At 39.6% G+C, this 25,628-nt stretch overlaps 1 protein-coding gene across 5 annotated transcripts in view; it reads right to left on the reverse strand.

The window, feature by feature from the left end:
- Positions 1 to 25,628, reverse strand: part of LOC131436773 (uncharacterized) — a 607,210-nt gene that overhangs the window by 522,113 nt on the left and 59,469 nt on the right. For all 5 annotated transcript variants that reach the window (XR_009230662.1, XM_058605680.1, XM_058605678.1 and 2 more), the window contains one exon: positions 24,302 to 24,592. Coding sequence is in view for 4 of the 5 variants with exons in the window: in XM_058605680.1 (XP_058461663.1) it covers positions 24,302 to 24,317 (16 nt within the window). In the remaining variant the exon portion in view is untranslated. The remainder of the gene's footprint in view (positions 1 to 24,301; positions 24,593 to 25,628) is intronic.

Below are 25,628 nucleotides of genomic sequence, written 5' to 3' on the forward strand. Positions count from 1 at the left end.
ACAATTTTTTTGAACAGTTTCTGAGAACAATATCAATTAAGTGGTCACCTTTATTAGCTTTAGATTACAAAATGACTCCTTTTTCTGCATTTGCCGTAGCCTTTCCGAGCATCTCGGATGTTATAGCGTCGATTTCAGCACCAATGTTTGCCTTGGGTTCATCAATATATCGATACGACACTGAAGGATCCTGAGCAATACTCTGTCTCACTGCTTCAACCAGTTCATTGTAACATCTTGGTTTTTGATGAACGGCATGTTGACAATGTCCTACACGATCGACATGATACGACGAATAGAACTGTCAAATGATGCCTTTTTGCCGTAATTTCTTTTACGATATGCACGTTGAGTTAACAACATTGGAACGACTGTTTTCGATGTTAAGTGTGCGGCGCTTGTACGGACAAGACGATTTGAATCGGATCCATAATGTCACCCCTGATACAAATTATTCAGCACTTGATGATCGAGGTCGTTTAGCACCTCGAAAGCAAGGAATCAGCAGAACACCTCTCATTGCTCTCAAGCAAGGCGAACGGTGCGTAAATATCCACAGAAGGCCCATTCGCTGATGAGCACAGAATCCTTTTCCACAGCTTCAACGAACCCCAGTACAGAGTACAAGTCGGTACAATACTCATATTGATTTGTGAAGAGGCTCAGTTCAAATAGTCCATGCTGTGCGAAATGCAAAGCGATCTTACAAAATTTTCGTCTCTGGGAAGCTATGAAAACGGTTTGGTAAACAGGGGAAATTATACATTGTTTGTTATTAATTGAAGTTTCAACCACCGAGGCGCTGGTTTTACAAACTAGTTGTCGTATGTTCGAGTCCCGACCTGGAAGAATTCTTAGTGTCAGTAGGATCGTAGCACCCAGCCATGCAATGGTTTTCTACGCTAGAAATCGGCTGCATAGTCCATTGAAAAAGAAGGTAATCTAGAATATTGTAACTATGAATAAATGAATTCAAATTATCGAATGATTGTACTCAAGGTAGAATAAGTATGTAAAGATATTCATCAGAGACCTGACAAGGGTCATTGGAGCAAACAGAAATCTTTTAGAAATCTTTAGTCAGAGGGATCAAGCTTAAGAATCTCATCAATGTAAATCACTCGAGTCTCTGGTAGACCGGAAAGTACCAATACAGGTTTTTTACCATTTACCACCCGGACCGGGCAAGGGAAAAGTGACTAGAAGTTGTCAATTTCTGCTTGCAACAGTATTTTCATACACAATGAGTTCTTCACTGTGTGGATGTTTTTCTCAATCTCTGTATAGTTAGTTGAACACCGGAATGAAAATTTTTTTCAAACTGAACCCAGAGTCACAACGTGCTTGCTGTTCAGTAACACTCCACTCACCACTAACTGATGGAAACCCATCATGTTATTTTTACTTTGTCTCTTATTAACGACTAAGTCAATATAGACTGTTGTTTTTAACTATTGGTGATTAAAAGTAGAAAGTAACAACTTCTGGTAACTTTTCTTTTGCCATTTCGGATAGTAAATGGTAAAAGACCTTTGTACATACCAAAAACTCGAGTGGTTTGTATTGATGAGATGCTTAACTTTGTCTCCTCTGGTGCCTAGAAGATTTCTTCACATAAATAAAATCACTCAAAATCTGTTGACTCCTTTGTTATCTATACCGAAATGCAAATTTAAAATACAGGAAATAAAACCGTGCAAACAGTGGTCGAGTTTTGAACACAACAGATCGGAGCCCAGTTCGTTCAATTTGGCCATTGAAATAATTAAAGATGATATTTTTCTCTTCATATGAGACCGTTTTTTTTTTTTCTATTTCACACTTCAAATGCATCGATAAATCAATGTAATCACTTTTGATGGTCGATGTTAATTATACCTCGAGCATTTAAAAACTTACGCCATGATTGCTTCAGCTACCTGTTGCGTGTTCGGACGGCTTTCCCCACCTGAACGCTGATATGATTCCGGAGAACAATCCATGGATCCATGTTTCGTCCACTGCTTCGTACCAAGCCGATCAGCTCTCTGGATCCTTGATGCGTTGTTCCTTTTGTTCGATTGTGAGGAACGAGATTTTGCGTTCATTCTTCACGATTTTTAAAACTTGATTAAATTTTTCGAAATGAATGCTTTATTTTGCAACGTTTTAAACCATAAAACACAAATCTTTCTAATTTTTTTTATATTGTCTTTACGTCTGCTTAGTGGTTTATGTTGAATCGTTAGGTGGCGTTAGCAGTTCAACATAAGCTGCTGATGCACTGATGAGCGAAGGCGGAACGTTGAAATGAGAAAAAGTTTTGAGCACTTAGCACAAAACCAGTGCCCATGCGGTGCCAAAACCCTTAAATAACCAAAAATCTTTGCTTTTAATGGATCCGGGTAACATTCCTCAAACCATTTCTGGGCTGGAGCGGTTTTTTTCCGATTTAAAAACGCAATGTTTAATTAACACACGGAATTCATTATTTACATTTTTCTTTCAAAAATGAATAAATAACATCACTTATATGTCATTGCCGTTTCAACCTTCCGAGCGAACGGACGTGATTTGGATTTACTGCGAAAGCATTGAAAACCAGTTGTGTGTGTGTGATAAAGTGGTCGGACGATATTGTGTGATAGACAATAGTGCTTTTTCCTCTGATAGGTTTTTTTTTCGTATTATATAATAGAACAGTGCCTTATTGCGAGCGGTCGATCGAAACGGTACCGTTAGCCGATTATTGTTTCGCCGATCAAGGCCAAGTGTGAGGATTATAAACAAGCGGCCATTGTGTGAGGATTATAAATAAGTGTGCCTTTTCCTCTCGGAGGTTTTTTGCACATCATCAAAGCGGCGATACGCCGATCGACGAAGTCCAGCTTGGTGTCCCCCGTTGGATCTTTGTTAAGTACCTTTACTTCGTTTATTTTTATTTCTTTATTTGACCATTATATTTCCCCCCGAATCATTTGTTTTTGCGCGGAAGTAGTTCCGCTATGTCTAATTTAAAACCTGCCCCCCCCGCTCCCGATGTTCAAATGGAGACTTCCCTTGTCAGTAAAAAGTCCCGCATAAAGAGCTATCCTGATGGGCTCGCACTACCGGCCGGGCCTTACGCGGTCTATTTCCGGACCAAATCAAAGGAAAAAAAACTGAATATTTTAAAAATATCGCGGGACCTGAATTCGCGATATAATACCATAAAAAGTATAGATAGAATACGGCCAGACAAGCTCAGGGTCCTGTTTACCAGCTCAAAACAGGCTAATGAGCTTGTTCAAAATGATCCTTTTACGCTGGAGTACCGCGTCTACGTGCCAGCTCGTGAAGTCGAAATCGACGGTGTGGTCACCGATTCGAGTTTGACTTGCGAGGATATTCTTAAGTACGCGGCGGGTTGTTTTAAAGACCCCTCACTTAAGAATGTCAAGATACTGGATTGCAAGCGATTGCATTCAGTATCGATCGCCGGGGATGGAACAAAGTCTTATCCCCAATCAGACTCTTATCGTGTGACCTTCGCCGGCTCGGCATTGCCCAACTACATCCTCTTGGACCGGGTTCGTTTGCCTGTTCGTTTATTTGTACCCCGGATAATGAATTGTACCAATTGCAAACAACTGGGGCATACAGCTACCCATTGCAGCAATAAGCCACGTTGTGCTAACTGTGGGGAAGCTCATGCGGACGGCTCTTGCGGTAAGGATGCTGAAAAGTGTCTCTACTGTAAGGAGGGTCCGCATGACCTCTCTGACTGTCCCGCTTACAAACTGCGAGGAGATCGGATGAAGCGTTCCCTGAAGGAACACTCCAAGCGTTCCTTTGCCGAGATGGTTAAGAGTGCCACCCCTCCTAAACAGGCAACGAATCCATATGCCTGCTTGTCAACTGACGAGAGCGATTCTGACGACCCTTTGGAAGGTCCATCTTCAGCGGTCCCTCGTAGCTGTAGGAAAAGAATGAATAAATCTTCTCATAAGCTACCTAGTAAGGGTTCGAAGGTGTCTTCCGAAGGGCTTCGAAAAGTTACAGCTAACGGGAATCGGGAAAAATCACCGAAGCAAAAAGCTCCTGGTCTCGGAAAACTCAATTCCGAGATGGAATTCCCACCGCTTCCAGGGACTAAAAAATCCCCAAGCGTCCCTGAAAATCCACCAGAGAACCAACTAGGTGCTGGACTTATAAAGTTCTCTGATGTTGTGGACTGGATTTTTACAACTTTCAATATTTCAGACCCTCTTAGAAGCATTTTAATTGCTTTCATGCCAACAGTAAAAACATATTTGAAGCAGTTGACTGCAAATTGGCCCCTTCTTTCAGCGATTGTATCTTTCGATGGCTAAATCATCCACCGAGGTCACGGATCTAATCACTGTTTTACAGTGGAATTGCAGAAGTATTATCCCAAAAATAGATTCATTTAAATTTCTAGTAAACAATCTGAAATGTGACGCATTTGCATTGTGCGAAACTTGGCTAACTTCTGAAATATTCTTAAACTTTCACGATTTTAACATTATTCGTCTGGATCGAGATAATCCCTATGGAGGAGTACTTTTGGGGATCAAAAAGTGCTATTCTTTCTATCGCATTAACCTCCCCTCGATACCAGGTATTGAAGTTGTCGCATGTCATGTTACAATCAAAGGTAAGGACCTTTGCATTGCTTCCATCTACATTCCCCCAAGAGCCTCGGTTGGGCATCGGTGGCTCAGTGATATCGTAGAGCTCCTTCCTGCACCGACGTTGGTTTTAGGAGACTTTAACTCACACGGTACGGGATGGGGCTGTCTTCACGATGATAACAGATCAACTATGATCCATGATATCTGCGACAACTTCAATATGGCAATCTTGAATACGGGAGAAATGACACGGATTCCTGCACCACCAGCAAGACCAAGTGCGCTGGATTTATCCCTTTGCTCGACATCGCTACGGTTGGATTGCACGTGGGAGGTAATTCCTGATCCCCACGGTAGCGATCATCTACCGATCGTAATATCAATCACCAGCGGCTCAAAACCATCGAAGACAATCAATGTTTCGTATGATCTCACACGAAATATTGATTGGAATAGCTATGCGACCTCGATATCTGAGAAACTTGAAAGAACTCAACAACTTCCTCCGGAGGAAGAGTACACGTTTTTGGCTGGCTTGATTCTCGACACCGCGACTCAAGCTCAGACGAAACGTGTACCCGGCGCGAAAACTAACATCCGTCCTCCCAACCCGTGGTGGGACAAAGAGTGCACAAATTTAAACGCGGAGAGAGCCTCCGCGTATAAAATATTCAGAAAAAATGGAACACCTGATAATTACCGGAATTACGCGGCGTTAGACGTTAAAACTAAGAACTTGATTAGAGCCAAGAAACGCGGTTACTGGCGTCGGTTTATAGACGGCTTAACGAAAGAAACATCTATGAGTACTCTTTGGAACACAGCCCGACGAATGCGCAATCATAACACCACGAATGAAAGCGAGGAATATTCCAACCGCTGGATATTCGATTTCGCTAAAAAAGTATGCCCAGACTCTGTTCCGGAACAGAAGATCACCCGCGCCGCGACACCAAATACAAACGAAACACCGTTTTCGATGGTAGAGCTCTCACTTGCACTCTTGTCATGTAACAATAAAGCCCCGGGATTAGACAGAATAAAATTCAACTTGTTGAAAAATCTGCCAGACCCCGCCAAAAGGCGCTTGTTGAGTTTATTCAATAAGTTCCTTGAGGACAACATTGTTCCACATGACTGGAGACAAGTGAAAGTGATCGCCATTCAAAAACCAGGAAAATCAGCCTCCGATCACAATTCGTATCGGCCGATTGCTATGCTTTCCTGTATCCGGAAATTGTTCGAAAAAATGATTCTCTTCCGTCTAGACAATTGGGTCGAAACTAATGGCTTACTTTCAGATACACAATTTGGTTTCCGCAGGGGTAAAGGAACGAACGCAAGACAATGCGTTGCTCTCAACAGAAATTCAAATGGCATTTGCTCGTAAAGAACAAATGGCGTCAGTTTTCCTAGACATTAAGGGGGCTTTTGACTCAGTTTCTATAAATATCTTATCTGAGAAGCTGCATCAGCATGGTCTTTCGCCAGTTTTGAACAACTTTTTACATAATCTGTTGTCTGAGAAACACATGTATTTCGCGCATGGTGATTTGTCGACAATACGATTCAGTTACATGGGTCTTCCTCAGGGCTCATGCTTAAGCCCCCTTCTATACAATTTTTACGTAAACGACATCGATAAATGTATCAACACATCTTGCACGCTAAGACAACTTGCCGATGACAGCGTTGTGTCTATTATAGGACCCAAAGCTGGCGATCTGCAAGGGCCGTTACAAAATACTCTTGCCAACTTATCCACATGGGCTCTTCAAATGGGTATCGAGTTCTCTACGGAGAAAACTGAGCTGGTTGTATTTTCGAGAAAGCGAGAACCAGCACAATTACAGCTTCAACTAGGGGGTGAAACCATAGCTCAGGTCTTCACATTTAAATATCTCGGGGTCTGGTTCGACTCCAAAGGCACCTGGGGATGTCACATTAGGTATCTGAAAAGAAAATGCCAACAAAGAATCAACTTTCTTCGTACAATAACCGGGTCGTGGTGGGGTGCCCATCCAGGAGACCTGATCAGGCTGTACCAAACAACGATATTGTCCGTGATGGAATACGGATGCTTTTGCTTCCGATCCGCGGCGAACACTCATTTCATCATGCTGGAAAGAATTCAGTATCGTTGTTTGCGTATTGCCTTGGGTTGCATGCAATCGACTCATACGATGAGCCTCGAAGTGCTGGCGGGCGTTCTTCCATTGAAAAACCGGTTCTGGGATCTCTCATATCGTTTGCTCATTCGATGCGACATTTTGAATCCTCTGGTGATTGAAAATTTCGAAAGGTTAGTTGAGCTTAATTCTCAAACCCGTTTTATGTCCTTGTATTTTGATTACATGGCTCAGAATATTAATCCTTCTTCGTTTGTTTCCAACCGTGCTCATTTCTTGGATACTTCTGATTCTACTGTGTTTTTCGACACATCCATGAGAGAAGAAATTCGTGGAATTCCGGCTCACGTGCGCCCTCAAGTGGCCCCAAATATTTTTTATAATAAATTTAGAACAGTCAACTGTGAAAAGGTGTTTTACACTGACGGATCAAACATTAACAAGTCCACAGGCTTCGGCATCTTCAATCAAAACATCACCGCTTCTTACAAACTCAGTGATCCGGCTTCAGTTTACGTCGCAGAATTAGCTGCTATTCAGTACACCCTCGAGATCATTGAAACCTTGCCCAAAGACCATTACTTCATTGTCACGGACAGTCTAAGCTCAATAGAAGCTCTCCGGGCAATGAAGCCAGGAAAGTGTCCCCCATATTTCCTGGGGAAAATACGGGAACATTTGAGTACTTTATCTGAACGGTCTTATTTAATATCGTTAGTCTGGGTCCCTTCGCATTGTTCCATTCCGGGCAATGAAAAGGCAGACTCATTGGCTAAAGTGGGCGCATTAGAAGGTGATATTTATGAAAGACCAATCTGCTTCAATGAATTTTTCAGTATCTCTCGTCAGAAAACTCTCGAAAGTTGGCGAAACTTCATGGAGCAATGACGAACTGGGACGATGGCTACACTCCATTATCCCTAAGGTATCGACGAAACCTTGGTTCAAGGGGATGAACGTGAGTCGTGATTTCATTCGCGTTATGTCACGACTCATGTCAAATCACTATACATTCAACGCACATCTCCGGCGTATCGGGATCGTGGAGAACGGGCTCTGCACTAGAGATGGTCGGGTATCGGGTATTTTACCCGAAACCCGACCCGTACCCGTACCCGACGGGTTTTTGGTCGGGTACGGGTAAAAAATTTTATTTTCAATCGGGTACGGGTCGGGTACGGGTAAAAAAAATTTACTGCTTACTCGGGTACGGGTCGGGTCGGGTAAAAAAATTTACTACTCACTCGGGTACGGGTCGGGTACGGGTAAATTTTTTTTTCTGATCGATTACCCGACCATTTGTACTTCACATAAATATGTTTACACGTTGACGAGAATTTTTTATTGCAAAACAGTTGTTCCGAAAAATAAACAATTTGATTCAAGGGGTTTTGACATTCGCGCCTAGAACCAGACCTGAAAACTGGCATCTTTTTCCAGAAAAAAACATTTTTTTTTCATTTAAAAAAAACGATCAATCATAGTTACGTGAAAAGTTATGTGAATATTTTCCACCCTACTTTTTTATAACATATTTAATAAGACACACTGCCTTAGCTCTAAGATGTTGCGGTCAGACCCTACTTTTCACGTAGGTTTTAATGGACTGCCATTTTAAAGCTGTTTAATGCACAATCCAGTAAAAATTATTTGATTTATATATAAAATGTAGTGTAGTACTCATATCACATTTAGATACCAGAAAACTGTTATTTTAAATATTGGTTGGAGATTTTCAAAATTTACATATAAATCATTAGGATTCTACCCATGAAAACATGAATATTTATTTCAGAAAATCTGCATAGAAGTTCTTCTTATTCTTCACTTTTGGGTGGTGTCACCTCACTTGAAATGACACCGATTGATGGCACAGCAAGTTGAGCTATATTGCCAGTTCGATGTCAACATTTCATAAGGGCACATAAACCAATGAGAGTTGCTCTTTGTTTACTTTCTCTTTTGTGAATATCTCCTTAATTTTCACGTGTACCTACAAAGTATTCGTGTAGGATGAAAGATAATATCTCCATGTTTCAAACATTACCAAATATGTAACGAACGTTTGTATAATAACGCAGATATAGTCGAAAGAGAAAGTAAACAAAGAAAATCTGTCAATTGTTTTTAGGCCCTTTTTTTTTTTTTTCATAAATACGTTTATTTCATAGGCAATATACATAAGTTTTTCTTCGCCGTGGCATCCACAATACATAGTAGTTTAAACCTAATACATTTCGAATATCATATTAGTATGTTGGTACTCATTAGTTAATCTAAACACTGTTTTTATCAAGCGAGTTGCTATTTTAAATTACATTAAATAAAATACAGTTATTTTGTACATGATCTTATAACTATTTCAGGTTTGTTTGTATCAGTTCACCACTTATATTCAATATCCTATAGTTGGCTATTGGTTTAACTCATGGAAGAGAAAACAGTCTAACATAAAATAAAATTCAAATTGGAACTCCAATGGATTTAATAAAATGATAAAGAAGTTTCATGTATGGAAGGTCACGACAAGCAAGAATGTCGCGAACTGGGACATTGGATAGTCTACCTTGGGTACGCAAGGAATTTATTAGTTGAGATCTGACATCACGAAACTCCACGCATGTCCAAACAACATGGTCAATATCGCGGTAACCTTCGCCGCAAGCACAATGATTAGTCTCGGAAAGTCCAATTCGAAGGAGATGTGCATCTAACGTGTAGTGATTGGACATGAGTCTGGACATCACACGAATGAAATCTCTACTCACATCCAGTCCCCTGAACCATGCCTTTGTCGATATTTTAGGAATAATTGAGTGCATCCACCGACCCAGATCATCTTTATCCCAAGAAGCTTGCCAGCTGGCAAGTGTTCTTTGGCGAGACGCGCTATAGAATTCGTTGAAAGCAATCGGTCTCTCATAAATCTCACCCTCAATAGCACCACGTTTAGCTAAACTATCGGCTCTTTCATTGCCTGGAATGGAGCAATGAGCCGGAACCCAAACTATTGTGATTTGATAATTATTATTCAATATGACGTTCAGGGACTGTTTTATTTTGCCCAAGAAAAAAGGTTCATTTTGGCAAGCAGCGTTTGAGCGAATAGCTTCAATTGCACTCAGACTATCTATGAAAAGAAAATAATGGTTTGGAGATAATGTGACGATTACACTCTTTAGGCCCTTTTGAAATGTTGACGTCGAGTTAGTTTACGTTTCTTTTCACTGAAAATCTCGATACGTGACAGTCGCAAAAGTACGGGTGAAAATCTTTTCACGCGATATGCTCAAATTTTCACCGTGTTCACTCGTTGAGGGTTCCAAGAGAGGTGGAACAGAAGTTCAATGGCTGTAAAAACCACCAGCTCCCGTTAACATCGTTGGTGTGGGTTTGTGAGGCTTACAAAACGGGCATATTTGATAGATTAATTTAAATCAAAATCATAATTCATTTTGCTTTGTAGTAAAAAAACGAGCTTAATCCACCTAGCAGTGAGATGATACCTTTTTTTATCAATCCGCATGTGTTTTTTGCATTAATATTCTTTGGTGTTTTAGTTCTCAGGGCATTATTTTATTGACCGTCATTTCAAGCGGCAAATTGAGATTTTAATCACTCATTACCCTGTAATATTTAGTCTAAAATTGTGACAGTTGATTGAACATTCCATGAAATGTCGACGTAAGTTTCACTTCAGAGTTTACAGTTATTTAGGGTACTTCCAGAGCCGGTATTCAGGAACCAGCATAACCCAAACCAATTCGTATGGCCAAAAACGAATAAATTGCAATAGTTTTGAGTCCAACTTTCAAGTTTTTTGGAATTGTCACCTTCTACATCGGTTCGAATTTTGAAATTTGATCACTCTGTAATTCTAGAATCGGAAGTCAGAATCGGATAAAATTGACCAATTTTGTATGGGACCGTAAGTCCTTTAATTTGAATTTTCGTTTTTGAAATTCGAGTTGGCATTTCTTGAGAAAACGAGTGAGCTTTGAGAAACGATTCGGACTGGAACCAGAATTCGAAAATCGATGTAGCCGAAGTCAGTTAAATTCACCTAAGGAGCTGTACAGTTTACATTTGAATCAAAATGTTTGAAAATCAGTGCAGACATCTTTGAGAAATCGTAGTACCTTCTGAATCAAAAATTGAAAAACACTAAAACTGAAATAAGTTCATTTGGTTATGAATTATCCAAATCTGCAAACCCGATAACCTGATTAATTTACGTGGAATAGACATTTCTATACTAATCACCCTGAATCTTCTAAACCGGAAGTCAGATCTGAGTAAAAAGCGAGATGTTTTATAGGATCTTAAGGCCTTCAATTTGAATCTTAGATGGTTCTTAGATTCAATTTGAATCTTAGATCGATTCAGCCATCTACGAGAAAAATTAGTTATATTATTTTAAATGGATCCAAATGAAATTCAGGATGCTTGTTTGGGAGTATACGGCTTCTCAGATGAATCAGAATTTGTAGAAAACGGTCGAGTCACCTCCGAGAATATTGAGCGAAATTATTTGTCACACACATATTTGCTGATCTCGACGAACTGATTCGAATGGTATATGGGTGTTATGTTCTTCCAGCATTTATTGCTGTAAGTAGTTTAAATAAATTTAATCATGGCATTGTTCTCAACTCGGAAATGCTGCCATCATCTGGTTTATATATATCATATTCGAACGTTTATTATTGTTATTGTTGCCAAAAACGAACCGTGCTAAAATCGGTTCGAGGCAAATTACCATGAAAAAAGATGCTATACACAGTCTTTTTGTTACTTAGAAATAATTGTATGTAACAGTATAAAGAATCGTGTTTCACTTTGCTCAGAAAAATCGCTTTATCACTAAGTGCGTGAAACTCCTACTACTGGAATATGTCCTACCCAAAAATATCGATATCTCCGTTAAAAATGGACGGATTTTAACAATCTATGGCTTGTTGGATAGCTATCACCGTGCGGAATCTAAGTCTGAAAACACATTCTGGTTTCAAGGTCAATTGTGACAGATATTGTCAAAAAACTGAAAATTTTGACATAAAACTTCATATAACTCAAAAAGTAAACATCCGATCTCAAAACCATTCAATAGCGTTCTGGGTGACGGGGAGACCTTTCATTTGCGACTAGTTTGATCAAAATCGGTCCAGCCATCTCTGAGATCTCGACCTCTTAGTTGACAACACACATACGGACACACACACATACACACACACACACACACACACACACACACACACACACACACACACACACACACACACACACACACACACAGAGACATTTGCTCAGTTCGTTGAGCTGAATCGATTGGTATATGTCACTCGGCCCTCCGGGCCTCGGAAAATTTTTCGAAAGTTTGAGCGAATTCTATACCTATTTTTTATACTTATAAAAAAAGGTAAAAATGTAACCATAAAAAATGTCTCACAAATGTTCAAACTACTTACACCTCACAGTTCACCATTTTCAAAATTGAATTTTTCACACCGGGAATACACGTGAATTATTTGATGTTTGGTCAATTCACGTAAACGAACCGATGATACTCTATTAATTTTAGGGGATGTTCGTGATTTTTCAAGTGATTTTAATGTGAATTTTTATTTGTGTGTCAAGATAATGAGCACGCTTACTTGTGGTTCTAAAGAATTAGATCAAAAGTCGCACTGTTCCGTAAAAACCATACTTACCCAAAATTGAATACAACGGGTATTACGACATTTTGGATCAATAAGCTTCTCGAAAAATTTGAGTAGATATTACTCCCGTTTTGTTGACATTTGTAAATGAGTATAAAGTTCCAAAGACATTGGAAATCTATTCATGCTTCACAGTGTATTTATATGTACAAATGTACACAAGCATTTTAATGTATTTTACTTACAAACTAGAGCCTGATACGCTCTATCTAGCTCGCTATCTAAAACATTTTATTTTTTCCATCCTGAATTTTGGTAAACTTTTTACTACTCATTCGGGTCGGGTACGGGTACAGGTAATTTTTAATCGGGTACGGGTCGGGTACGGGTAAAATTTTTTATTTTTTATCGGGTACGGGTCGGGTACGGGTAATTTTTTTTTATTATTGACCGGGTACGGGTCGGGTACGGGTAATGTTTTAAATTTTTAATCGGGTACGGGTCGGGTACGGGTAATTTTTTCTGCTGATCACTCGGGTACGGGTCGGGTTCGGGTATAAGAATTTCTATACCCGACCATCTCTACTCTGCACCTGTGGCGACGGTTATCAGGACATCGAGCATGTCGTGTGGTCGTGCGTAGAGTATCGCGACGCCAGGTCGAAGCTACTGGAATCCCTCAGGGCCCGAGGTAGACCGCCTGAGGTTCCGGTTCGGGATGTGTTGGCGAGTCGGGATAGCTCATATATGCTTCTGATATACGAGTTTCTCAAATACATTAATATACAAGTGTAATCTGTTACATCTGGCTTAGAAAGTTCCTCCTATTTATCGACGTTGTTTCAACTGTGGCTAAGAATTATTTCTCAACTGCAGGTTCGACACTAACTTCCGCCGATTATCCCGATTCCTCATCTGTCCACCATCTTCATCGGAACTAACAAGATCTTTTTGCTGTCACTAACCTTCGCTTCCCCCCTCCCCGTCTTTTCACCATCTCGATGTCAACTAATTAGATCTCTGTCGTTTTAGTCATTTCATTCCCATATCCCCATTTTACTTCGTTTTCCGCAATATTTACTTCGCTATCTTTTTTTTTCATTTTCTTCTGTAACAACACCATCATCGCCCACGGAAACTTATCAACAGCATGCGGGCCACCCGCCGGGTATTCGTAACCTGGGGGTGTTTCCCGCGGACCCACACGGACCGAAGAATGCGGCCAACATGAATATTCACCAACGCCATATGGAAGACTCTCATGAAATATTCAGATCACCGGCCGATCACCATATGAAGGCTGGATCTGCCAAAGTCAACCACTGCGACCCAAATATGACATTACTTAATGATACAACCCTAGTTTTAAGTTAGTCGTAAATTTTAAATTAGTAAAAGCCCTTGGCATCTTAGAGCTTAAGCAGTGTGCCTTAAACATTATATTCTTGAATAAAAAAAAAAAAAAGAATTAACATAATTAAAATATAGTGAAAAAAAAAAAAAATCACTTATATGTCGGTAGGTTGACGAGTAAATTTAATAAATGTCATCTGAAAGTTGGTACTTTCGAAAAATGAGGTTAGTTTGACATTACAAACGTCATCTCTGGATCAGTCCCGGAACCTTTTGAACGATGTGCTATGGACATCACCAGTTGGACTGTTTGAGAATTTGTCTTGTGCGCCGTTCGATTTTCGCGAGACACATTTTGATCGAAAATCAGTTGTTTCTTCGTATTCGAGGAAATGCAGGATGATCTCGATCATGGAGTACTGGGTGAACGAGCTCAGTACCCTCCATCATACAAACTAAACGGCCAGAGTAACCAAAATGCTCGAAGAATTAATTTCGAAAATTCGCAGACGCAGTTTATACGGAACACACGAGACTGTTGCCTTAATATTCAAAACAAATACTGGAAGTGATTTTGAAACTATCTGGGTAGTCCTACGTCAACGTCACCCCACAATAGTTTCATGTCGTATTCAGCCTTCAAATACGCAATTTTGTTTCAAGCTTCGAATTTAAAAAAAACATTGGAAAAATCGATCTCACACTTTTAAGGGATAAATATCATTTTAATAATTCAAAATAGTGGGTCGTTCCGTAAGTGACACCACACTTCATTCAAATCCTCAAATTTCTTCGCATTCACAACAGAATGCGATTAAAGTTCTTGTCTACTGTCAGAATTTCAATCGCAAATTCAACAAAATATTTTATCATCTTCCTTCTCAGTTATTCTTGGAACTGAAAGTAGTTGAGACGAAAGCGTAAATTGCGAAGAAGAAACTTAGCACTATCCAACAAAAAATCTGGAGGTGGAGTCTTCATTCCAGTAAGTGCTGATTTTTCATCCGACAAAATTGAAACAAATGAACACAAAGAATTTGAAGATGTTTGGACCAAAGTATTTTATATCAGGATATATTTTTGCCTCTGTGTATTTTCCCCCTGAAAATGCTAACAAAACAACTTTCGAGCTATTCTTTCAAACCGTAGAAATAATTATGTCGAATATGGAACCAGAAGTTAAGTAACAAATATACGGTGACTTTTACCAACGAAACGCTCACTTCATCACCGATGAACAAAATTAATCTATTTTGCTTCCAATTGCAAGAGAAAATGAAACACTACAACTTCTTTTCGACAATTTTTTTTCATTCGGCTTGAATCAAATTAATTCGGTAAAAAACAAACAAAATTCATTCAAAACATATCTTGATCTTCTTTTCACGAACTGTACCGAAGACTTCTGTGTGAATGCCTCACCAAATCCACTCTGGAAAAACGAATCATTTCACACAGAAATTGAATACTCCATCTTCATGCACAGAGATGTCTATCTCCTCTGTGTGACGAAGAGCAAGCAAAATTTCTCCCCTCGCACTGACAACTTCAACGAGAGCTCTTCTTTTTCACATTTATACCCCACTGTTGTATAAAGTGTGCACGCATCATGAGTGCGTTTGTTTATTTCCTTTTACCTCTTCCACTGAATCGCACCAAAGTGCTAGAGCATTAGCTAATAAATTCTCTGAGGTGTATGCAGATACTTACACAGAGGTGTACACGCCGGTGAGCACTCTGCTGTATGGTTTGCGTAGATGAAGCGTGGACACGCAAAATCAGCAAAATAAAACAATTTATCGTAAAATTTTCGGTTTTCCTTGCAAATTTTTCATAGCAAGGCCAGATCTACTCTCTATTAATTGAAGTTCACAGAAGTGTTCGCTCAACATCACGCGCCAGTGGTCACTTGGGTGTATTTAGACGAGAGCGCGTGTGAGCGATTCATGCGAAGAGAATGTGTTTCACTCGCGCCAGCTGCTTTAACAACAAGCACACACTCAAATGCTGTCTATTCGACACTGAGAAGAAGTGCGCTTTCCGCTTTGTGCGGTGCTTCGTTTTTTTCATCCTCGGTGTGGCAAAAATCTGACTCTAGCGTGTATCTCTCTGGTGAAATGCCATCTCTGTTCATGCATAACATGTCTCTCCCTAACGAAATAGAATACGAGGAAGTGCCGGAATACCACAAAAAAAATTTCGAAGAAGCAAAACGTAGACTAAGTACATTAAACTGGTAAAATATTTTGAGTATAGAAGGAAACGGCAATGAAGAAGTAGAAAAAATCTATCTAATTATTAACAACTTAATTTCGGAAATTGTACCAGTAAAAGCAAGAAGAAGAAGAAAAAGTCACAATAGCAAATTGCCTGTCTGGTTCAACTCGCAATCGAAAGCAATAGCTTTCGAAACTAAAATTTTATGTTTCTAGTCGCCATCTCAGAAGTCGTCAAATATTCTCGGAAAAAAATACACAAACAAATTATGCCATAAATAATCCTGTTAATCAAATGCGCTTTTATAACGAAAACTGCCAAAAAATCCATCTAACTATGTCCAGGAAACAAATAAAAGAAATGTATAGCATATAAGAAACCATTGTAGCTTTTGTCTCTAGTCTATATTTGTTTGACGAATAAATAAATAAATTAATTGCGCCAGTTCTCCCAGATACGAAAAATTACCCACTTGGGTATAACATGTTTCACCGGCCCTGCTTACAGATCAAAGTATTGAAAACAAAAGAAACAGAGCCAAAACGCAAAACAATCATTGATAACATCATGAATAATTGTAAGTAGAATGATATATTTCTAACGCAATGTTTTATGTCCAAAACTGACACAATGCTGCACAATACATCAAAACCTCTATATACGAACTGAAACTGTGGTTCGAAAATTGATATTCCTGGAAAACACCCAATATGGGTGTCTTCGGCTGCACGAAATTTCGGATAGGATGTGCATAATAGAGCTAAAACAAACAGTTTTACAGTACCCAAGTAAAACGTTGCTTGGATTGCGATTTTTCCAGAATCTTAATTTAAATTTTGTATTTGTAATTTATTATACAAATAGAGATATGACACTCCTGAACATGCTCTTATATTAAACCATATTGAGACTGTGTTTGTTCTAATAACATAAAAGTTTCAATTAGAATAACATTCAGTCTTACTACGACCTTCCACTCTCAAAATGTTTTAGGCAGTTTTCACAAGCATGACTTTTTATAAAATCACTATCTATAAATTCCACCCTAAAGTATCCCGTGACATCAGTCGATAAGTGTTCCAAAAGAAACCAGTATTGTCTACTGGCAGCACTGTTCCAACATACGGATTTAGCACTGGAAGGTAGCAAGCAATCATTCTCTCGGCTGACACCCTCTGTCGCCCTACCACGGCTTACGGCTTGTTACTTACGCTAACTATCGTGAATTTAGTGTAGACCGGCCGATGTTGGCCACCTACGCTCACTCGTTGGCTTCGGTCCGAGGCCCAATGAGAGCGATTTAATAATCATCGTAATAATGCAATCTTGGGATAAAAAAGCCAATTTTCTTTTATAATTGTGTTCTGGTCTCTGGACAGTAATCACGATAGAAGTTTCGCAATGGTTTTATCTCTGGCTCTCGGACTCGAGTAGGGGAGAAGCAGGACTCCTGTGTTTCTTGATAAACATGTACCAGATTGTGCCTACTGCGATGATTGCGTGGAGGTTGAAGTAGGCGGAGCAAATCGACAATTTATATTGCGTTTTACTGCTGGAGCCGGGAGTTCTTGTAACAATTTAACTTTTGTTGTCAATTCTCTTGGGCTTCATTCGAATCGATTTCCGGTACTAGTATCATGAAAGGTACTAGTATCGATAAATTTATGGAATGTAAAGTTTCACCAATCGATGTCTAAAAATGCCGTGCTTCGTGCGCTGCTCTTTTACTAGTCACTACCAGTTAGTAGAGCAGTTTCGGATATTGACTGATAAGAGTCGTAAAAATTTACGAACGCCATCCGGTTGGCATTTTTTGTCCCTTTTTCTTCGAAGAAGACCGAACTGAGTTGAGAGGACAAAGCTATGTAGTAAAATTTTACCACCTGTACCATCAAATTTTTCGATTAAAAAAATCTAAACTGAATCAACTATCTTCAAGAAAGTTAGTTAACCGGACGTCTTGCCAAGCATCCTTAGAAAACGTATAAAGTTATGTAACATCTACGGACGTAATTTACCAAACTGAGCAGAAATCGGGTCATTCACCGGCAAAAGGTGAACTATTATTCTCCGAAGGAACAATTTTATCAGCACCCGAACAGACTCACCGCCTCGGGGCCATCAATAAGAAAAGGCTCCCGTTTGCAATCTTTTATTCTACCTAATATTTACAACAAACACAGTTTCGAAATTGGCAAAATTTAAATAAAGCAAGCAGCAAATTGAACAGGAAAATTAAATCGTTAAACTCAGCTAAGAAAGCTTTCAGTTCACAGGCGGGCAGGCGGACTGAAGGCGTCATCAAAGATGGCAAAATTTCACCGATTGCTTTGGTTCGCGCTGGTTGGAAAATGCCAAAAAAAAAAGTTAAGAAGCAATAAAAGGAACACTTTCCTCCTCCTCCAGTACGGAAAAGTGCTGCCATTGTCGCGGGTGGATTTAATTAAACCATCGAAATTTGGCATGTTCATTCCTGATGTCGGTTGCTGGTGGTACTTTTTCTGTACCGGAGGGAGTGACAAAGGTAACAGAAAACATGACGCTCGGTTGCAAATATGAGAGACAATAAATTTTCAATTTGGGTGAAATTACCTCCTCCCACCAGCAGCAGCAGCGGTTTTCGTTAGGTACGTACAAAAAATAGGACGCTTCGAAAGGATCGCAGGAGATTTCCTTCCTTTTTTTGCAATGCTTAAGGCACATCGGAGCGAACGCTGCCGGTATGGTAGGATTGAGGCAATCGGGACCTGATGGGTAATAATTCCGAAATTGATTGTAACGTGAGGTGAAACAAAAGAAAGTTTTACGTTTGAATTTGCCAACTGAGGCGAAAACGAGCTTCGGGGCCAGTCGGTTGAAGCTATATGAAATCAACGGCACAAAGGCTGAGTTTTTGGCAATTGAAAAGTTTTGCCTCCGGGAGCTAAATTAGGTTGTTTGCTCCGGGGGGGAAACGATTTAGCTGGGCTTTTTAGAACTACCTGAGTATTTAATGGGATTCAATTCGATGTTTTCTAAATTCGATAGAAAATTAATTCCAATTGGCTCGTAATGGTCTTATTTTTCATATTCACGTCAAAGCATGATCGTAAAATGTAACGGGTTTCGAGAAAAAATGTTGTAACCCTGTAGTCACTAGGTCACACAAATTTGGCAAATAATAATGCTTGTTGGATTTTTCGGCGCCGATGAAGCGTATCGATTTCTAATAGTTGACATCTATCCTGATATGAGGAAAAGATATGCAGGATTTTGCCAAGGTTAGTTTCGTAATGCCAGACGAACGAATCGTTTTTGAACTCTTTCAATGCGTATGCTCCACGAAAGTTGATAAGGAATCCAAACTACTGAAACATTCTCTAGAATAGGCCGGACAAGTGAACAGTACAAAGCTTTCAAACAGTGAGGATCTCTAAAATCTTTAGCGATTTTACAGATAAAGCGTAATTGACGTGATGCTTTTAAGGTGATCTGTGATCGTTGTAAATCAAATGATATTTTTTCATCTAGCAGTATTCCCAAATCGCGAACCCGGTAAACTCTAGTCAAGCATAGTGAGCCATCGATGCGATAGTCAAATTTAACAGGCCTCAGGGTACGGTGAAACGTGATCACGTGATTATAAGTTTGTTTCGACTACACCAATCTACGAACGATTCAAGTGCATTTTGCAACCACCAACAATCCTTGCAATTACTTGCAATTGTTTGCAATCAGTTCCCAAAGCAAATGAGACATCATTGAAATATAATACGAAAAGCAAAGGTCCTAAATTACTGCCTTGAGGAACTCCTGAGTTGTTAGAGAAAAGTGATGATGAACTGTTGCTCAATTTTACTCGTAGAACTCTCCCGGTGAGATATGAGCTCAACCAGGACACAAGATGGGCGGAAAATCCGAGACGAGATAATAAGCTGAGAAGTATTGTTTGGTCAATTTGGTCGAAAGCAGCTTTTAGATCCGTGTAAATGAGCTTTAGCTTCCATGCTGGCAATATACTTTGAAGTAATTGTTAACAGATTTGTTGCAACTGATCTTCCTGGCATGAATCCATGTTGATCGAATGATATATAATTCCTTGCTCGATCTAATATAGCACTACTCACAACAATCTCGAAAAGTTTCGATGAAGCGGAAAGATTAGCTATGCCACGATAGTCTACAACATTACGACGATCGCCATCTTTGAATATTGGGCAAATGAAGGATTGTTTCCATATCCGCGGGAATTTACCTTGCTCAAATGATCGAGTGAAAATAATACTTAGTGGTCCAGATAAAGCGTCAATACAGCGATGTGAAATAACAGCAGGTAAGTTACCTGAATCACTAACAGTCTTTTTAAAGACTAACAATTAGTCAGCCTTTCTCAATGCTATACAAAGAGTGATATTCTAATATAATCAGTCTTTTTCAAGACTAAGAAATTAATCAGCCTTTTTCAAGGCTAGCCATCCAAAGAATTATTCTTCGAACTAATCAGTCTATATAAAGACTACCACAAAATCAGTCTTTTACAAACTAGGAGTGTAATCGAAGACTAATTTAGCCTTGTTATTTTAATTTCAAATTTCATTCATTTCAAAAATGCCTGCGTCCAACCGGAAAGGCAACAGGCCTAAGGCTAAAAATAATTCAATACGGAATAAATCACAATCCGTTATTCAACAATTTACTAATAACATTCACGATCATATAGAATCTGAATGTAAAAATAAAAGACAACGGACGGATTTCCCTTCCGTTGATTCTATGCCGTCTAACAATATTTACGAGATTCTTCCTGCTTCCGATTGTAGTGACATAGAAGAAAATTCTTCAAAAATTCCCAAAATGGACGCTTGTCGTTCTGGGAAGAAACATCAATCTATGCCACCAGTGACGGTGATGATTTCCGACTTCAAAGCATTCCGTACTGAGCTTTCTACTTTTCTCCCGGAAGTAAACGTCTCATTTCAAATCGGACGAAGAGGAGAATGTCGAGTCTTGGTTGATGGATTGGAAGATAACGAACGTCTTATCCGATATTTGTCCGAGAAACTTCATAAATTTTATTCATATGATATAAAATCAAAAAAAAACCTTCAAGGCTGTCTTGAAAGGCTTATCAAATGATCAAAGTATTGATGAAATTAAAAATTTACTAAAAGAAGTGCTTGATTTTGCCCCTTCCCAAGTGATACTTATGAAAAAAAGAGCGAATGGTACTTCTAAACCACGCTCTGGAATCTCCCATGAACTTTACCTAATACACTTCAATCGAAGTGATGTAAACAATTTGAAAACTTTAGAAAAAGTACGTTTCATTTCCCACATTAAAATTCATTGGGATCATTTTAAACGGCATAATCGTATTGCAAACTTAACGCAATGTCGTCATTGCCAGACTTGGGACAAGGAACCAAAAATTGTCATATGGATATATGGTGTTTTAATTGTGGTAAATCGCATTCGAAAGACGTTTGTCCAACGAATGAAACCACTGATAAATTTTCATGTTCAAATTGCGATGGAAATCATGAATCCAACTATTTGAAATGTCCGGTCAGGGAAAAAATTTTAAACGCTCGTTCGCTTTGACAACAAGTCAAATTAACGACCTTAAATTTACAGAACATACCTGAGAATCAAAAAACAGTTGCAAATGCCACGCCTAATTCTTCTAAGGCACTTATTTCTTCGAATTTAAAACAACAAACAGGTACGCCTTCCATTTCGTCTTCTAACGAAAACAATTTATTGACAGGTAGATCGACCTCGTCATCATCTTCTTCTAATGTCAGTTATGTTAGTGTAACAGGTAGAAATCTACCATTTAATTCTTCTAATGTAAATAATCAAAACACAGGAACGCCAGGAACACAGGAAGTTCCAGTTCATCTTCTAACGAAAACAATTTATTAATAGGTAGATCGGCCAAATCATCTTCTTCTAAGCCAAATCATTCTACCTACCAACATTCCTTCAATGCCATTCGCTTCTTTAAATGAAGTCGATTTAGGCGATCTAACTGACATAAAATGATCTACCTACAAGATCAGCTTTTTCAAATGATCATCCGAATGAATTCGACTTCATCACTCTTTGAAGCATTTCAAAACCTAGAAATTCCATCCCATCGAGTAATGTGCGGCTAGCATATGGCAACAGAGAACTACTGCAAATATAATCCCCACACACGAGAACTACATCCTTATCCGAACATTTCTCACGCAAGTAGTCCAAAGAGGCAATATGCTCATTGATTACGTTCACATCCTGGCTTCGATCTGGTGGGGAATGTAAATTGCGCATAAAACTGGATTTGTACCTTTAATTTTTGCAGAGATAGAAATTTGTTCCAAGTTTCCGTCCGTACCTTACCACCGAAGCGTGTTTTATTACTATTTATTTGAGAACGGTCGCTGCGAAACACTATATAGGCCGTTCCAAATAACTGAAGTGAGGAAATACAATCGTCAAGCCCAGTCTCGGTCATAACAAAAACGTCGATATCGCATTCAGCAGAATTCAGGAACAAGTCATCAATTTTTGTTCTTAATCCTCTAATATTCTGGTAAAAAATCGAAATAGAGTTGGCAGATAGTTGCTTCAAAGGACAAACATTGAATGCAGATAAACCAAATGAATCGTGTAAATACTCGCCCCTGGTAGGTGCCCTGGAGCTCCCACCGTCCGCTGAAATTCGTGTTGCATTCAAACAATTGCCGCCAGTGTTGGTGTATCTGCAAGATGATCGCTGGAGAAATTGATCGGTTGTCTTTCGATGTTTTTTGAAAACTCAACAAATTCTCTAAACAATAGACCAGTTGACCAGCACGCAGCGTTTAGTGCTTGCTGCTTGTGTACTGGATCCAGACTAATTTTGAATGAGATGTAAGTTAACCATGATGAGTCCGTTCCTTTGGGTACTAAACGAATGACAGCAAAGGGAGCATCCAAATCCAAACAGCGAGCGACTATTTTCTGTACATCCTCGTTACTGATAAGGGGATGAAATCCCGATAAATAGAGCCAGAAGCTAGGCTGAACTGCAGGAGGTGTAATGAAGGGAACAGAGAGATCACCAAAATCAATTTGATTAGTTCCGCGATCGACACCTGGGCGAATAGCTTGACCATTTTCACCACGACGACGTTTTGCACCTATTGGCCATATCGGCTTCCGTACAGGCGGCTTAGGAGTTGAAACATTGGAGATGCTATCGACTTTTTTGCTAAGCACTTCAACAATATCGGCCAGTTGCTGTATCTGTACATTGATATTGCTGTTGTTGAAATCACAACAGTTTTGACTAATGTGGAACGGAATTTCACATAAGCCGCAGCGTGCTGGTTCCAAATCGTTGATTGCATGGTGAGTAGGCTTCATTTCAATTGTTCTAGCAGGTCGTAAAATTACTAGGAAAATCGTAGGATAACACCTTTGAGGATAAACCGAAAACGGGTCGAAAAAAAGGTCCTGCTAACCCTCAGTTGGATAAACGTATTGTTCACTCAGTGTACTTTACAGCGCAAGCCATCACGGTGATTCCTCTGAATTAAAACTGACAAATTATTCACCTTTAATATTTATTATTATGCACTGTTTGAGATCAAAAACTTAACTAACTGTACGCCGAAATGTACGCGCTTTTTATACTTGAAAAGAAAGACGCTACAAAAGGCTTATTCTAGAAAAAATTGACGCTACAAAACGGCGCTTTCGCGCTACCGATCAGTCGTCTGTGGCAAGGCTGCCAAAACCTCAACGATCACAGTAGGCACAGGGGGGTATACATCATTTTTCACCTTTTCCTCGAGACGTCAAGTTTAGCTTAAACAGGTATACTGAAGGCGTTTGAGCAAAAGAAGGAGGTTTCATGCGGGATGTGGCCAAAAACTGGGCATTAACGAAGGCACATCTTAGGAAACATGTCTCGGCAGCCAAAACCATTCAACAGTTCGAACTCTTGCTGAAGAAGATATGTTCACAATATTTGCACGATATTATTACTTGAACTTTCTGATAACATGAGGTAAATCTAAAGCAGCGTTTCTACTTAAGGCTATCGAAATCTTTCAAATCACTTTACATTCAAAATACCCTCGGTGATATCACATAAAGTGATCCAAATGCCATCAAATTCGCCCGTACAGTGCTCGATTATCATAAAATCGGATCAATTCGTTCCAGCAGTGCAATTCATCCCGGTTTATAACCCCGCAAAATTCAATCTGCTCTCTAAGCGTACCCCGCTCCATCGTCTTTTCGCACCGTCACCAAATCCCACCCAAAATAGCAATCGAAATGACACCCGCTCATAAGCTTAACAGCCCTACCGACTTACCTTGCTGATAGCTCATCGTATGTTTAATACGTCCCCTGTCGATGTTCTCTGTTTTAACTGGTTTGCCCTCCTGCGCTCACCTCCAGCCGTCGAGTTCCGTTGAACCGAAACCGATGCTCACCTCAGTTCGTGGTACAACTTATCCACTGTAGCAAGATTCGATTACTGGTCGGCATCATCAACTGTGTCAGCGTCAGTAACACCGGCATCATCACCAACTATCGAGAAAGGACATCAAATACATCCCCGGAAAATCGAAGCTGATCGATCGATTCGTCCAACAACAAACACCTGAAAAAAAAAGCAAACACAGAAATGAAACCGATGAGTGAAAAACCATAATCGTTAAGTCGAGCATATTCAAAACATGATGCAGATGCTGCATACGAGATGATGTATGTACATTTGTCAGCAGATGGGTGTGCTTTTCAGGTTTCCAACCCTGCTGGTGACAAACTAGAAAATTCGATTAAATTCAATTAATTCCTCCTATGTTTTTCCAGGTCGATACCGGATTGATACGTGTAAAGTATCGGAACGAAAATCATGCATCGAAGTAGAGAAAATTTCCGAATTTCTAAAAAAATCGTTCTTCATTCGTCAAATTCAATTCGAATACCGTTGCAGATGTGCAGATGACTAAACTGAAAGTTCATTTTTTCGCACTCAACATCAGAAAATTAACTCCGTCGTGGTGATCAAAATCAATGTCCACCTGAGTGCCCTACGAAACTAACAACCCAAACAACCAGAGACTGGATAGTGGAAAGTTGTCCTGCTACTGCCACTGCTCATCGACATCAAAGTCAAACCGTCGCAAACACTTTCCTCCTCTCTACTGAAGCCTAATTCGGATGTTTCATTCAATGTTCTAATTTGCAAATCCGACACAGATTTACACGACCGCCTGACCGGTCTTGCCAACAGACGGAAGTTGGGTCTAATCAGCTCCGATAGCGAAAATGTTTGTTCAGCATTCCACTGGTCACTCACGGTGACCAGCAGCAGCAGCAGATCTACGGATATGGTTTTGTGAACAAAATTGAGTTGCTGTATAGCTCACTTAATAACAATGCATATTTGCATGTCACTTGAAACAGTACCCCGACAATCCTGAAAAATGATAGTTACATACGAAACCCAAACTACGATTCGTCAGCATTCGCGTATCAATTTATCCTACAGCTCCTTGAAGTTAACTCAATATGAAAACGTCAATTTCTGATTCCCGATCGAAGTAAAGAGAAACTTGGAAACAGATAAAAGCAAGTGTTCGCCCAATCGTGTCACATGTGGACTATTAAACGATGTAAAGGATGATTTTTTA

Source organism: Malaya genurostris, chromosome 3 (genome assembly GCF_030247185.1).
Source record: "Malaya genurostris strain Urasoe2022 chromosome 3, Malgen_1.1, whole genome shotgun sequence".
Classification (NCBI taxonomy): Eukaryota; Metazoa; Arthropoda; class Insecta; order Diptera; family Culicidae; genus Malaya; species Malaya genurostris.